The sequence below is a fragment of the Gouania willdenowi genome, chromosome 4 (assembly GCF_900634775.1).
Source record: "Gouania willdenowi chromosome 4, fGouWil2.1, whole genome shotgun sequence".
Lineage (NCBI taxonomy): Eukaryota > Metazoa > Chordata > Actinopteri > Blenniiformes > Gobiesocidae > Gouania > Gouania willdenowi.
In genome coordinates this window covers 23213870-23229365 of record NC_041047.1, presented here as the reverse complement: position 1 = coordinate 23229365, position 15496 = coordinate 23213870, and the positions used below count along the sequence as shown (strand labels likewise).

Below are 15496 nucleotides of genomic sequence, written 5' to 3'. Positions count from 1 at the left end.
ATACTTTATGTGTCATTTATACGTCAAAGTAAAAACTTGGGGACATTAATGTTCAAATTGCTCGTTTTCCCGGCCCACTTAAGCTCAAACTACTTCATAGTTGGCCCCTAAACTGAAATGAGTTTGACACCCCTGATCTAAAGCATGAGAGAACCTGTGCAGACTCTGAGACTGCTCTGTTGGCTCGATGACATACCAGCAGGACAAATAATTGAGCCCAATGAGCTGTTTAAGTGAGGAGATACATGTGCAATTCTCAATCCAGACATTTTTACTGCTGAGCTGAAATACTGACTGAGAGTGAACTGCTGACTTACTCTTAAAATAGCAGGTACATTAACTGGCATCATATGGTACATCTAAGCCTGTCGACACTGGTCAGCGTTAAGAGGTTCAAACTCTCTCATGCTTGAAGTGAAAACCACTAAACCAGCCCAGATGCTGGATTTGAACTGTGAATTTAAACTATGATAAATTATTAAATGCACCAAGTAGCCTATGATAAAGCAGCTATAGTTTATGATTTGGAGTAAAGAGGACAGAACAAGAGAAGACACCATATATTTACATGACAACTAATATTGAGTCATTATATTTCATTTATTCATTCATTCATTCATTTATTTGCCTGGGTAAATATCATTTGAGAATCAGTTTCCATTTACAAAAACAACATGCAGATATCCACTTACAGGGGTCACAACTTCCTGGTTATGTGCGTAACTTCCTGTTTTTTTAAACAAAGACATTTAAAATAAAGAAATGGGTTTCCACTCAACTCCCTTCATTGTTGTTTATGTCGTGGAAGGCTGCACAAACACGGCACAATTTCTACTCTTAGTCTTTCACAACAAGCACCCTTAATATTTATTGCACACTTAAAATCCTTTATATTGCAAAACACTAAAATATGACACATTTGCTTAAAAATTCAAACAAAGACAAACTAAAATATTTTAGAAAGAACTGCAATGGTAACTGAGTAAAGACTTGCGGTTGAGTATAAGAAATCAACTGGAAAATGTTCAAGTATGCATGTAAGGCATTTAAGCTAGCAGTTAGCTAGTGTGAAAACACTTAACTTGAAGTTTTATACATAAGGCTGACATTACACTGTCATTAGCATGATTAAGGTGTCATAAAGGCTGTCATTAAGCTGTTATTAAGTGTTTGCTATATTATGACACCTTTGGAGCTATGTTGGCATTTTTGGGTTAGGTGGAGGGATCTAGGTGGGTTAGGTAGGGTTAGGGGTTAGGGTAACAAACAACACTTAATAACAGCCTTCATGACACCATATTCATGCTAATGACAGGTGTCATGTCATAATAATGAAAGCATAATGTCAGCCTAATGTATGAAAACTTCAAGTAAATTGTCACCATACTTGCTAACTGCTATCTTAAATGGCTTACATGCGTACATATTATACACCTTTTCGCGTGACGTCAGCACGGAGTGGTAATCATTTGCCTGACAACCGCTATTTACCCCTGATTTTGCAGTCTGGCTGATTTTTATCGTATAATGTCCAAATCCTGCGTAGTACTTGGCTGTCATAACCACACTTGGCTGAAGGAAAAGATAGACTTTTACAGAATACCGACAGAAAAAGGCCAGAAACGGAAATTATGGATCCAAGCACTGAGGCGAACAAACGTAGATGGAACTACATGGAGCCCAAAATCTAAGTGGTCGTATGTTTGCACTAGACATTTTGTTAATGGTAGGTTGTGCATTTTGGGGATCTAATTTCTTTTAGGCTGTATTATTATTATTATATTATTAGCGGCGCTAGCCTAGCGTAGCCACATCGCGTAACGAGCCAAGTAACTTGATGACACAGGCCTATATAGACACAAAAACACATACATAAGCCTATCTTAAAGAAAATATATGCATCAAATCTTTTGTAAGTCCTCTTCTTCTCCATTATGTAGACGCCAGTGCTGTTATTGAGCTACTCGTAAATATCAGGCCATTGGAGATCTGGCCATGTGGTTGGGTCGTTTTTCCATGAACCTTGAGGTGCTTGGTATGGACATGATTCCAAACCAACCAGATGTATATTCCCTTCATATCTGTGCTTGGCCTTTGGCTCTAATCTGCTGAAATATTCATACAACATTGAGTAAAATCTTTACGTTGTCCACTGGTAAATAGCGGTTGTCAGGCAAATGTAAACCCCTCTTAAGATGGCAAAGGGCGTCCTGGATGATGATGTCACCTCGAAAAGGTGTACAATATGATCATTTTCCAGTTGATTTCTTACACTCATTTACAAAGTGGTTCTGATCAACTGTCAAGTATATTTAGTGCTGAATAGATTAACACATCCTGCAGAAAGTTATTGAAATGTACACAAAGGAAACAACAAACCACAAGCTTGTGAACCTTTAAACTCTCCGTGCCCTTCAACCTCAGCACTCCTGCCAAGCCTGAGGTAGTGTTTGATGCACTGAGGAAAAAACTGTGCTGCGTTTAAATTCTGCTCTGCAAAGCAACTGGAATTTGAGAGATAAAAACCCAGAAAGCCTGAGGGATGGTACTGAGAGAAACTATCTCCAATGGAGCAGCATGCTGTGGGTTTCCTTTCCTGAAGGTAACGGAGAGAAACACTCTCAGAAGTATCTCACAAAATAAAAAAACCTCTTTGTTAGATTCTACATAGTGCAGAACGAGGAGCAAACAGGCATGTGTAATAGCAGGAGTGAGTGTGTGCTGTTTGTGTCTACCAGTTTAAAGAGATTGTTCATTCTTTGTTGGGATTTGCTTGTGCTGATGTGCACAGGGTTTTCTTTCTGCGTTTCATGGGTGTGTGTCATTCGATGGCTGCGGAGGAGAGGACATGTTGCCATGAAATGAGAGAAGCATGGGGTACTGCCATGTGCTCTACACAAGTAGGGGAAATGCCTTTGACAAGGATATACTCGCTGCATCACACGCTTGCCATAGCTGCGTCTCAGTGCTTTCCAGCCAACCAGCAGCCCTGTGCTTTTAGTTTTCAGGGCAGGCAGATATTTCCCAGACAGGGCGTTTGCCATAACAAGTGACAAAGCATACAGATGAAACGTAGGGAGAGTTTTACCTATTTCAGCAGCACAGCTTGAGATGGCTGTGCACCACTGCAGTAAAACCTTTGGGAACATCGATCTGTCCGTTATGCACAAATTTCTGTTTACCCTGATGAGCGTCGCTGCTGCCTCCGCCCTGGCTTTGGGAAGAGAACAGTAATGTAAAATAAATACAGAAAGGGAAAAAAGCAGCAGTTTGGGTTTTTTTAAGGAGGTGTCCAAAAACAGTCAGAAAAAGGAACTGCAGGATGTCATGGAGGGGGGTGTGAGTGACAAAGCACTTTCAAAGTGACCACGGCATGCACACATCCCATGTTATAACTGGGCTTGAAACTTATGCAATGCTGCAACTCAGCTTCAACCTTTCCTCTTCACTGAAGTTAGAACCGCCTCTGGTTCCTATGACAACATATTCATAGCAGACAGGGCCGGACATACACACACACACACAAGCCTTATCACTGCAAACAGCCTCAAATAGTTCAATTGGCAAACAGCCGCGCAAGCGCAACATAGTTGTCATTGTAGCTGCTCAACAAATATGCAAGAACATCCCAAAAAGATGCATGCGATGCAAGCCCCGCCTACAGTTTGAAAGCATACAAATATACAAACATGAAATATGACTGAAGAAGACCAGTCGTTATAGCAATGAAATCAGTTTAGTGTTGTTTATGTAAGAATTCTTTCTGACAAGTAGCTATCATTTACTGTATAATAAAAGATTCTTCAGCATCACATTCCACAGACATGTAGGTATTACCAATGTTGTGGTCAACTCTTATTTTGCTAAGTGACCCAGTGTCAGATTTACATTGCAAAGGCCACATTCAGTGCACCAGAGGTGGAAAACATCCATCCATGACCAACAGCATGAAAATCACAGTTAGATGGATTTCTGAGGGTGTCCTAACGCAGACCTTGACCTAAACAAGACACAAGTGGCACATAATGTACAGTTGTTTGTTAATGTCCCAGTCCCATTGTGTATTTTTTCCTACCTTTGTGTATTTTGTTGTCCTATGTATATTTGTTGTATTTTTGTGTATTTTTTGTGTATGTACTTTTTGGTGTGTATGTTGTTTTTGGATTTTTGGTGTCTCATCTTGCATTTTTTTCCTCTTTTTGTGTATTTTTGTTGTTTTTTTGTGTATTTCTCCATTTATTTGTACAGTTGTTTTGGTTATTTTTGTTGTCCCATTGTGCATTTTCTTTCTCCTTTTTGTATTTTGTTGTCCCATTAAATATTTGTGTATTTCTTTTGTGCATTTTCTCTCTTAACTTGTGTTTTTATGGTAATTTTGTGTATTTTTTGGAGCAGCTAGTTGCCCATGTTTGTGATACACGCACAACTTATTTTTTTTTACTTAAAGCTGATATCTGGAGTTTCTGAGAAATCTATGTTTATGTATGATTCTTTTGAAATGCAAAAAAATACCTCACTAGTCTTTAACTATGGTCTACTGCCGGTGGTCATTCATGTACATTAATGTATATAAATCCCTCCTTCGTCTTATAGACCCCCATACAATTAGAAACGATCGCCGAGTGCGTCCAGCCAATAGGCTTTGAATTCCTGTTTTTCAGACTGTCAATCAAAGTGAACTGTGCACGGAAACCTGACCCATAGACCTATATCAATGTGACCTTAATATGTTCCGCGATGCACGTGCAGAAAAGTAGAGGCGTGGCTTCTGGTAGATTGGCAGAGGCAGTGGGAGGAAGTGAGGCTGTTTAGGGCGGGACATCAGAAACTCTGGATAGCAGCTTTAAAAAACATCTTGTTATTTTAGCATGTGTGGCCTTTTCCATCTGCAAATTAAACCCTGAATTGTTTTTCTGGTAAAACTTTTTTTGAATTAAAATGATCTAGATTTGTATCGTATATTGCCACTTCGAGAAAAAATATTGAATATGAATTTTGCTCCATATCGCCCAACCTAAACTTATAGTCGTCAGTGAATGTTTCACTGATGTGCTACTTTGCAGAATAGTGCAAACTGCCCTAAAAGAAACAGGGAGATACCACTAAGTTTGTTTTTCAAGCAATCATTACAAAAAAACATACAATATTGTAACTAAATGACAGCTGCCTCTATGAATCGTAGGACATGATGTTCATGATCAACTAGTGACCATTTTACATGGTGGTTCTTCAGCTGTCATTGCTAACACAGACATCATGTGATCAAGAATGTAAATCATTATTATCATTAGTTAGATTTCCCATCAATCATTACTGTCTCCAGAAATAGTAGAGGAGATCAGCATTGGTGATGCATCATAATCAATGAGCTATTAGACAAATTCATGAATTATCTCCAGGTTCACATGCTTTTTACTGGTCAGTATGTTTTCACTTGAATGCATCCCAATCAGAAAACGGTCATCATAGCTAACATGTGCAATCTCGGCCTGGTGCTATTAGCACATGCTAATATCCACTAAAATACACATTACATATTTTGTGTCTCCACAACCTGTTGGACAGCATCTCAACGCAGGCAGACTAATCAAAGACGATCCATGCATTATAAAATATTAAGCAGAGCTGACAAATTACAATCGTGTCATATCCCAGGAGATTAATTCACAAGTGTTATTGATTCCTTTCAGGAGCAGGATTTGTGTTGTATTTGTTGTATTGGTACTTCTAATAATGCTAAATGGGTCCCGATTGAGCAGAATTCCATTAGATCAACAGAAATGATGGTTAATGAAAGTATTGAAGAAAACACGTGGGCTGGTGGATGTTAGTGCTGCCAGGAGAGCTTAAGCCTGTGCTCTCATATTAGAACATGGATGTTGTGCTAATGAAAACTCAGAGACATGAACTGTGGACAGACCATCAACACATTAGCCAGTATAGATTGGTGCTTTCACACCAGGACAGACGGACCTTCTTTCAGTTGGTTTACTTTCACACTGAACCAAAGCACAGCAACAACAGCTGCTTGTTTCTGGGCGGCAAGACCCAGAAAACAAGCTCTTATACCAGGAGATATCCAACTTTATATTGAGCTGCACTTGAATGCATCGTTGTGTGCTACAGTGACTTTTGTTAGTAGGATGTTTCTATATTGTTCTATTAGGATATAAGGAGTTTAAAATATAATTCAGAAATTATGCTGCGACTGCTTTTAAGCAATAATTGCAAAAATCATTTTCGGAAAAATCTTTATAAGAGATGCAAAACATGGAGAGGAGTGAGAAAGTAGAATGAGTTTCTGTGATTACAGATGCTGAGCTGTGTCTGGTTTGATTCCTGGGTTTTGTGTCTGTGTGGCGTAAACAGAAGTCAGGTTGAAAATAACTGAGAAACTACATCCACACTTTGTAAAATCTCAAACTATGTTAAAATTAATAGGACAATGGGGATAGAACAAGGTGGAAACAATTTAAAGGTAATATCTTTAAACCATGCATTCATTCAAGGTTAAGGACAGTTGATTATTTTGAATATGACAGTGTGTGTCTGTGTATGTTAAACTGAGATGATCTCAGAACAAGTCAGTCTATAAGACAGACTATTTTTAAATGTAAATGTATATATTTTTATTAGTTTACCAGAGGTGAAAGTAACATATTATAAGTATTCACATTACTGTAATTGAGTTGCTTTTAAGGGTACCTGTACTTTTTTGAGTATATTTCTAAATCAGTAATTTTACTTGTACTTAAGTACATCTTAAAACAAATAAAGTAATTAGTTACATTTCTACATGGAGAGGAGTGAGTAAATTATCATTTTTTTGTTTTCAAATGATCAACGGACATTGTAAAACTACAAACATGCAATTAACAGACAATAATCAAATGCATCACATTATAGCCGTTCAACCAGATTAAACCTAATGTATGGCACCAAAACAGCATTGAAACGAGGTTATTTTCTCAGTTTCAGAGTTAATAAATGTAGCTATACTTAAATTACTTTGAATTGTATTAATTGGTGTTATTTTTTAAAAAGATTTTGACAAACCTTTTATTTTATACAGATGCCTTTATGGAAAATAAATTAACTTTACTATATGCAAGGAAACCATGGCAAGATTTATTACCAAAAATAAACGTGGGGGTGAAAGTAACTAGTAACTTTTACTTTGCGTACTATTTAATTGAGCTATTTTCACTTGTACTTGAGAATTTTATGTATGACTTACTTGTACTTGTACTTGAGTACAATTTCAATCAAGTAACGGTATGACTACTTGAGTAAGATATTACAGTACTCTTCAGACCTCTGGAGTTTGCACATTTGTAAAGAACATACTTTAAATGTTTAATAAATATAAGCTTGTGCAGTGTGATACAGAAACCTCAAAGTGTTACGTTTCTAAGGGCAAAAACTGTTTCTCTTAAAAAAAAACTTCAGTTTAACAGAAACAGGTGGAAGTAAATGGTGAAGTATTTAAGCTTCACCAACTGGCTGAAGAGCACCATCTGTCCATGTTGAATAAAGTGCATTTAGGTTATGAGCACAGAGGTAAACAAACAACCACCTCATGTGGTCCCTATAGTCCACTCTCTCCTTACAGGGTGCATGAGGAGTAACAATGGACTTACAAGTCGCATGCAGCACGTATCACATGACCCTAGTTTTATTTTCCACATTAGTGTGCTGGAAAAACAAACCGGCATCTGCATTGAAAAGCTCACACCGAACCATAATTCACACGTATGATGGCAGAGTTGACTGAATCAGCTGCGTGTATAGCCTTACCGCTCAATAAATTAAATGAACTCTTTCAGTCGCTAAATACACTTTTAAAAAGCATCAGAGTCCACCTGGTAATGTAGATGTTAGTATAAGAATGCCGTCTTACCGCCCTGCAGTGCCTCTGTGTGTGTGAAAGAGTGCGTGGCTGCTCCACCTGCCTGCTGTCACTGTGGATCTGGGGCATTACCTGGAGTCAGGTGTCGCACGCAGTGCAGACGTGGTGGTGTGTGTGCGTGTGTGTGTGCATACAGTATGTGTGTGTGCGTAGCCACTCAGAAAACATCCCTCAACATTCTCATGTTGATGAAAACTTGATCGGTCAGTCAAAGTGCAGTCATGCAATAGGGAATAAAAACGTACGTGTGTACTGTATGTGGATGTGAGGACTGTACAGTTAGTGGTGGTGGGGGGTGGGGGGTTAGTGTGAGTGCTGATCGAGGAGAGATGGTGGCTCTCCTGTGTCTGTTGGTGCTGCTGTGCTGAAGAGGAACAAAGTGACACTTTGTTCCTCGGTCAGCGAGAACAGAGTGGTATTCATCAATTCAACTGATCCGACAAAACAAAGGCTTTCATTGTGGTTTGACAGCAACATCTACACACACGTGTGATTATGATGGTTCGTAGTTCAGTGCAATCGCGGCTGATCAATAACCCCATGGCCACATATATCTGTTTATGTCTCGTCTGTGACAGTCGTAGCCATCAAGGCTTTTATTTGCAATCAACATACAGGCTGAGGAATGAAACGAGTCAGTGGGGCTATTTTGGAGTGCAAAAACATCTCAGGGGCAAAAGCAGCGGCTCATTTCCTCAAATCTGTAAACCACATGAGTAAATATGTCTTTCCTGTAATGGCTATATTAATCTGATCCAGGCTCTTAATGTGTGTGAGCCTCAGCTCGGTGTTACTATGTAATGGGGTAGCTCTGCCCCTCCCACTCTCCGGCTTTGGCAGGATCACACTGCAGTCTCACAGGGATATGGTAATGATGGGGCTTTACCAACCTGGATCTCAACTCTGTTACAGCAGCACGGCACTTCAAAGACAGCCTGCTCTCTCACTGACTGACAGTCTGCAGAAACAGGAGCCCTAGATAAGGCAGGAAACATCTTTTCAAACATGCCCCACTCCTTTAAAGACCACCATCAGGATTTCAGCACCCTTTAGTTTACAAAAGACCCATCCAGGTGTGTACGGTTCTGGTTCAGGCGCCCGTTCGATTCGGCTCTGTGCTGGAGTCTGAGATGTTTGGCGTGTTCTGGCCGCACTCACACTGATTTAAGCAGAGCAAGCATCAAGATCAAAATTAAAACATTATGTAGGAAGATCCTATTGGCAGTTATCTGAATCAGAGATCCTGATCATGGTACCATGATCATTCACACTTTAAAGGCCTATTTCACTTTCATTTTCTATTCTTGTTAATAACGATAGAGTAGGTTAAATTTATTGTTTCAAAACAATCGCGATGAAATGTGCAATCCAAACACAATCAGGTGAAACTCAGTTGAAACTCAATTGAAGAACAAACCTGACATAACTGAGTCAAATTTCAAAATTAGGAACTGAGATATGAATTAATTCCAACAAGTTCACGTTGTCTTCTTTTTTTAAACAACATGTCAAGGTTTTGTTTATTCGGACAACCTTTTTTCAGGAATTTTGATCTGATTTGATATGACAATAGAAAAGAACAAGATCCTCATTTCCCCCTATGTAATATCCCTATTCACAAAACCCCCTGTTGACATCACACAACGGCGCATCGTACAGGAATGCCTCAGGAATGACAAGACACTCAAAAAGCACACAAACCTCACAGGTAATAACATCTCTGAACTCCTCAAATATGTTGCAAAATCCAAATGCTTTCAATTCAAACAGACAATATACAGACAGAAAGAAGGATTCGCCATGGGAAACACATTATCAGCGATCATGAGCAGTTTTTTCATGGAAGCTCTCGAAACCAAGGCCAATAAACACAGTACCTGCACAATGCAGACCCTCACTTTGGAAAAGATACATAGATGACATCCTGGAAAAAATCCAACATGGACGAACACACAAAAAGTCACAGACCAACTAAACATCATAAACGCCACCAGAAACATTTAATTCACCTACAAAGAGGACAAGAACAAGACAATAGCTTTTTTGGACATGAAAATCCACCCAATAGATGACGGCAGCATCAAAATAACAGTTTACACTTACAGGAAACCCACACACACTGACCAATACCAACTTTGGACCTCCAAACTTCCCACCGCACACAAACTGTCAGTAGTCAGGATCATCATCACAGACGAGGAAGACAGACAAGAGGAGGAAAAACACATCAAACAAGCACTACAACACTGTCAATACCCCACATGGGCCATCAATAAGGGAAAACAACAGGTCAAAAACAATGACAACAATCTGAAAGAAGGAAAACAAAACACACACAAAGCAGAAAACACCTATAAAGACGTGATAATACCATACATCTGAGGCATAACAGAACCAATGCAACGAGCAATGAAAAAACAGGAAATGAACACAGCCATAAAACCACACACCAAACTCAGACAGCTGCTAGTTAACCCCAAAGACAAAATAGAACCAGACAAAAAAGGCAACGTAATATAGGAAATTCCATGCCATCAGTAGATGCTTTGATGCTTTCCTTATGAGATAACTCGTAGGGATACATCATAGCAATCACCTCTGAGGAAGACTGAGAGTTGGCAGTCAAAACATGTCAGGAGATCAAATTTCCTGAAAATAAGTTGGCTGAATAAATGAGATTGAGACTTTATGCAATTTCGCCAATGAAGGGAGATAGAGCTTTTTTTTAATTTTTAAAGACCATGAACAGAAAACTGAAGAATGCAAGCAAGTGATTCATGAAGTGATGGCGTCGCAATTTTGATTTTTTTTTAAAATGATGACACTCATCATAAGTATGATCCAGGGACCCCTGGGGATTCAGAGCCTGTGGATCCCCAGGGGTCCCTAGACACCCTGTGAAGAACTACTAAATAGATGATCTGCACATTTTTGTTGTTACTTCAGCTTTTTCATTTTAATCCAATAATAAAGCATGCTGCACCAACTGCTACTGTATGTGTCTGTTTTTGATGCTTAGCTACAGATTTAGCTCAGAACAGACTTTTAATGCTTCTTTTTTTTTTATCATCCTTTTGAAATCATCCAGTCCAAATTCAGAATTGAGGCTGAATGCAAGATGCAGATTCCACGTGTGTTGTTCAGGATTCTCATAAGGATGAAAACAGACTTTTCTGTGGTATTTTTTAATATATGCCTAGTATATGGAGAGGTTTGATAGTTATTTATTGTTTCATTACTTTTAAATTTTTGAGTTTAAATACCTCATCCCTATTAATGTTTGTTTATGTTCAGATATCTAAATACATTAAGTGTTTCTGCATCTTTTATACTTGTCCTGTCCCCACAGCGATCATTCCGGTGAACACAGCTTAAAGGTCACCAGCCAATAACAGGCCTAACACAGGGTTAGAAAAATCATTTCATTGATGAATTGTTATGTAGCTTTAGGTCGTATTGTATCGATTCAGGGACAGTCATTGATTATTTCGTCATTAAATCATATAGAGGTTGAACTTTTCAAGCTGGCTACTGTGTTTTGGCACACTAAGCCAAGCACAAGAATAAATACATACAGTAACTATCGGTTGATAACGTATTATCTCATAGCATATTCCTCATTTCTTCTTTTATCAGCCTGATCTTTACAATTTGACCCTGTCTTTTTAACCCCTCCCTCCCTCGTGCAGGCAGCGATCCCCACCTGCCTGAAGGCCGCCACCATCATCCCTGTCCCAAAAAGCCCCACAGTGACAAATGTCTCCCATCAAGGACACCATCAGTGTCACTGTGGACACACATTAGAGGAACGATCCACAAAAGATGTCATTTTCTCTGTGGTTTAAACTCCATCAGAGTCCTACACTTTGTTTACTTCATGTCTGCATTTCACACATAACACCACAGACACTGATCAACAAACTCGGACTGAGCCCACCCCTCTATAGCTGGGTCCTGGGGCCTCATTTATAAAACTGTGCATAGGTAAGATCACTTCAGCTGACGTACGCTGAAACACAGGAAATGCATATGCAAAAAAAAACTTTCAGATTTACGTGTTAAAAGTTGTACGTGAGAAAACGCCTTGCTCCGCCCATATGGTGCCTATAAAAGGTCAGGTGAACGCCCTTGATGAATATTCACTAATACAAATTTCACGATGGCCAAAGGGGGAAAACGAGCTCCCTCTGTACATTTATACTTTATGTTCACTATGAAATTTCAATTGCACATAGACCAACATATTTTCTCTATATTAGTACGTTCATCATATTTCTTTAAGAGCTTCAGTGCCTGTAGGAAGTATGTCTTGCTATAGAAAAGTGAGAGGTTAAGTAACTTTTTCATGGAAGGTTGGTTTACATGGGAGCTTTAATTCCTCTTTTATTCAGAATAAAAGTCTGACCTTGTAAACGCTCAATTCCTAATTTAATTCTGAATTACACACACACACACACACGCACACACACAATTTTGTATTACTATTATTATTCACCATAGTGAGAAATGTAGCTCACTGGGGACACCTGCTAGTGGATATTTACGGGGTGTTTTTTTAGGATATTAGACATGCTTTAGTTGTTTTTAAAAGCCCTTTGTGCAGTCACTCCAGTAGTTTCTACGCAGTTTACAACCTCATCATGCATACCTGTCAAACATTGAGTTGTTCTAACGTATCCTGAGTTACCATGACTACATGTCAAGATTGAGCTGTTCTGCAAAGCTGTATTGAAGACAAATTTATGAAGTTATTCATTAACATTATCATTGCAGTCCAAACAAATCCGACGTTGCACACCCCTGAACCAAGCAGCAGCCATGTTGAAAGTCTCAGGTCAATCTAAGCCTGATGCGCTGAGACACACACACGGACAGAGGTTCCTTGATATATATATTTCTTTAAAGGATTTGTTTATTTATATATTAAAATAAATAAATTATTTTTTGTCATGTAAATATGTAGTATTAATAAAACATTTGTTTTATAAGTTTAATCGCACCAAAATGAGAAACATGGTCTTCAACTAGGTTTTGGTATATTTACATTTATCAATGGTTAAGCTAAGCTTCTGTTGTTTATGGCTATAAAGCTTTTGGAGATAAATCTGCAACTAAAGGTGTTTAACAATCATTTAGAGCTTTTGATTCAATGCCATTATTATGGAAACATGGACCTACATCGTAAAATCAGTAGTTCTAAGGTCCCGAAAGCCAATACTGATACTGTTAAGCCAACCCCAACACAACTAAGCATCCGCCTCACAAATGCACCACCATAATTCCAGCAACAGCAAAGTAAAGCAAGCATCAGAAGCAAAAGATTAAGGGCCAATACCAGTTTTATTATGACTACATCATAACTATTGGGTTAGGACCAATAATTGAGCATCTGCAGAGAAAAGGCTGTATCTGCATTTTCAGGAATAATATCCAATATCTTCAGTGTTGTAGCTATTTCAAATTATTTGATCGTTTACCATAAGTGGTTAATTCAGTTGTAGTTTCTTTAAATGTCTTTTAAGGTTTAAAGTTTGCAATGGGGGATCCCTAGACACCAGGGATTGAGCACCGGGAAGGTAAATGATTTCTTCTACCTGGAACACAAGCATGAATCAAGCGAGACCCCACATTTGTAGGTGATTTGTGTTATTGGAACAAACAAAGGGAACCTAGAGATTGCCTGGATATTGATTATGTTTGAGCCAGCATTAAATTTCCTTTCCCTGTGCCTCGTACACATTTGATTTGATGTTTTTGCCACAACACTCACCAAAGCCATCACTACAAAACCGACAACAGCCCAATGAAGCCTGTGCAAGCTTGGTAGTGACTAAGTAACTAAGTACAGCACAATTTATCTCATGCAAATGCCTAATTTTTTTTATTTTTTTTTACTAATACCGCAAATTAATTTTAATGTTTTAATTTTTATTCCATTTTATTAACTTTTTTAAAATGAAGTTTCCACTAACTCCTCAGGTTCTTTTTTTTTTTTTTCTATTAGTTGACCAGGAAGAAACACTGACATTAAATTTGCCACTTCTAATTTAAATTTGTATTTAATCTTTTACTAAACTTTGGTTATATATTTATAATTGTATATATGTATATTATCTATTGTATAATTATTTTACATTAGTGTTTAATTTTGGTTACCACTTAATTTACAAGATGTTTTGAGGGCACAGGATAAACTATGGGTCGAAGAAGTTCATGGGACCGCCAATTGTGTATATAGATGTTTGATGTGTCTGGATTTTGTTAATTTCCCATTTTATGTGGTGGAGTGTTTTGTTTAAAATCAAATTTCTCTGATCTGGAAAATCCCGTTTTAACCCTCCAGATATTCCCCTTTTTAATAACCTATTCAATTGTCATTTGTTTCTCTAAATGCAATGCTTGATAAACCCTAACCCAGACTTCCAATGAAAGATAATGGATTTGAATGTCTTGCTCAAGGGTGAACTACCCTGGCCAACACCAGGACCTAATAGAGCACCTCTAGTGTAACCGCAGTTATTGCACGTCATGTTGAACATGAATGCTGACTGAGTAAATAAGGAATGTGCTACTGTTGGCTGTGGATTGATGAGACCTACTTCAATAAATTATTGCTGAATACATGTATGATGGTTTCCTTCTTTGCACTAATTGGATAACAAAGAGAAAGCCCAAAATAGTTGAGTGTTTTTCTCAAGAAAACTGTCAGAAGGGGTGACTGTGCTATAGTTGAAGGGGTCATCTTCTAATGGGGAGGTTGGCAACTACATTTTTCATAGAAGCATTGGTTCATAAATGTGAAGGTGGCTTTTTATGAAAAGAGTGTTGAAACCATTCGAGTCATGATAAAAACCAAACAGAATATATACAAAAAATGAAGTCAATTTCACATCAAAAAGGCTGATTTCCAAAATTTGTGGTAAAAAATCAAAAATCAAAATAAGAATCAGAATTAATTTATTAATCCCAGGGGGAAATTGTTTTAAAAAAAAGAAGAGCAATCAGAGAGCGCAAACCTCTGCAAAGTGCCAAAGATCCTCTTTGTATGACAATTATCTGGATCAGTGATCCTGATCATGGGATCTTGATCATTCATACTTTAAAGGCTTGTAAGAAATTTCTATCCCCATTAATAACGATACAGTAGGTCCATATGTATGGGCACCCCCATTTTTTTAATAAAAATTGTGTAGAAATACGCAATCGTGATCCAATCGGGTGAGTGGCGTAACTGAGAAACCAACTACAGCCTGGCTGATATGGGAATTTTAGGGCCAATGCTCATACCGATATTTAGGGGTTTAAAAAGCCGATATATGACGATCTGCCAACAACCGATATATTGGTCGAAAGCTGATAAATTGGCAATTACATGAAATAATAACATTGATTTACACAGGATATTAATTAGTAACTGTCAACAGGAATAAATAGGAAATGGCAAACTTTTTCTAACTGTTTTTCTGGAATGCAATGAAAAATAAAATTATGATAAAGTTGCTCAAATCTCAAACGTAAACATGGATAATTATTTTTAAAAAAGGCAAAATGTAACTGTAAACAATGAGCACTTCTCCTAGTGTTGTA

The 15496-nt window shown here is 38.1% G+C and overlaps 1 protein-coding gene across 8 annotated transcripts in view; it reads right to left on the bottom strand.

Annotated features, from left to right (window-relative positions):
- cracd (capping protein inhibiting regulator of actin dynamics) overlaps positions 1–15496 on the bottom strand; it is a 32052-nt gene that overhangs the window by 14662 nt on the left and 1894 nt on the right. For 2 of the 8 annotated variants that reach the window (XM_028444198.1, XM_028444200.1), the window contains exon 2: positions 3089–3210. The exons of 4 other annotated variants lie outside the window; for them this stretch is intronic. In XM_028444198.1, coding sequence (XP_028299999.1) covers positions 3089–3149 — 61 coding nt within the window. In that variant the 5' untranslated portion in view covers positions 3150–3210. Of the gene's footprint in view, positions 1–3088; positions 3215–7900; positions 8185–15496 lie in introns of those variants that run through there. 2 more of the 8 variants (XM_028444199.1, XM_028444202.1) reach the window with 2 other exon arrangements.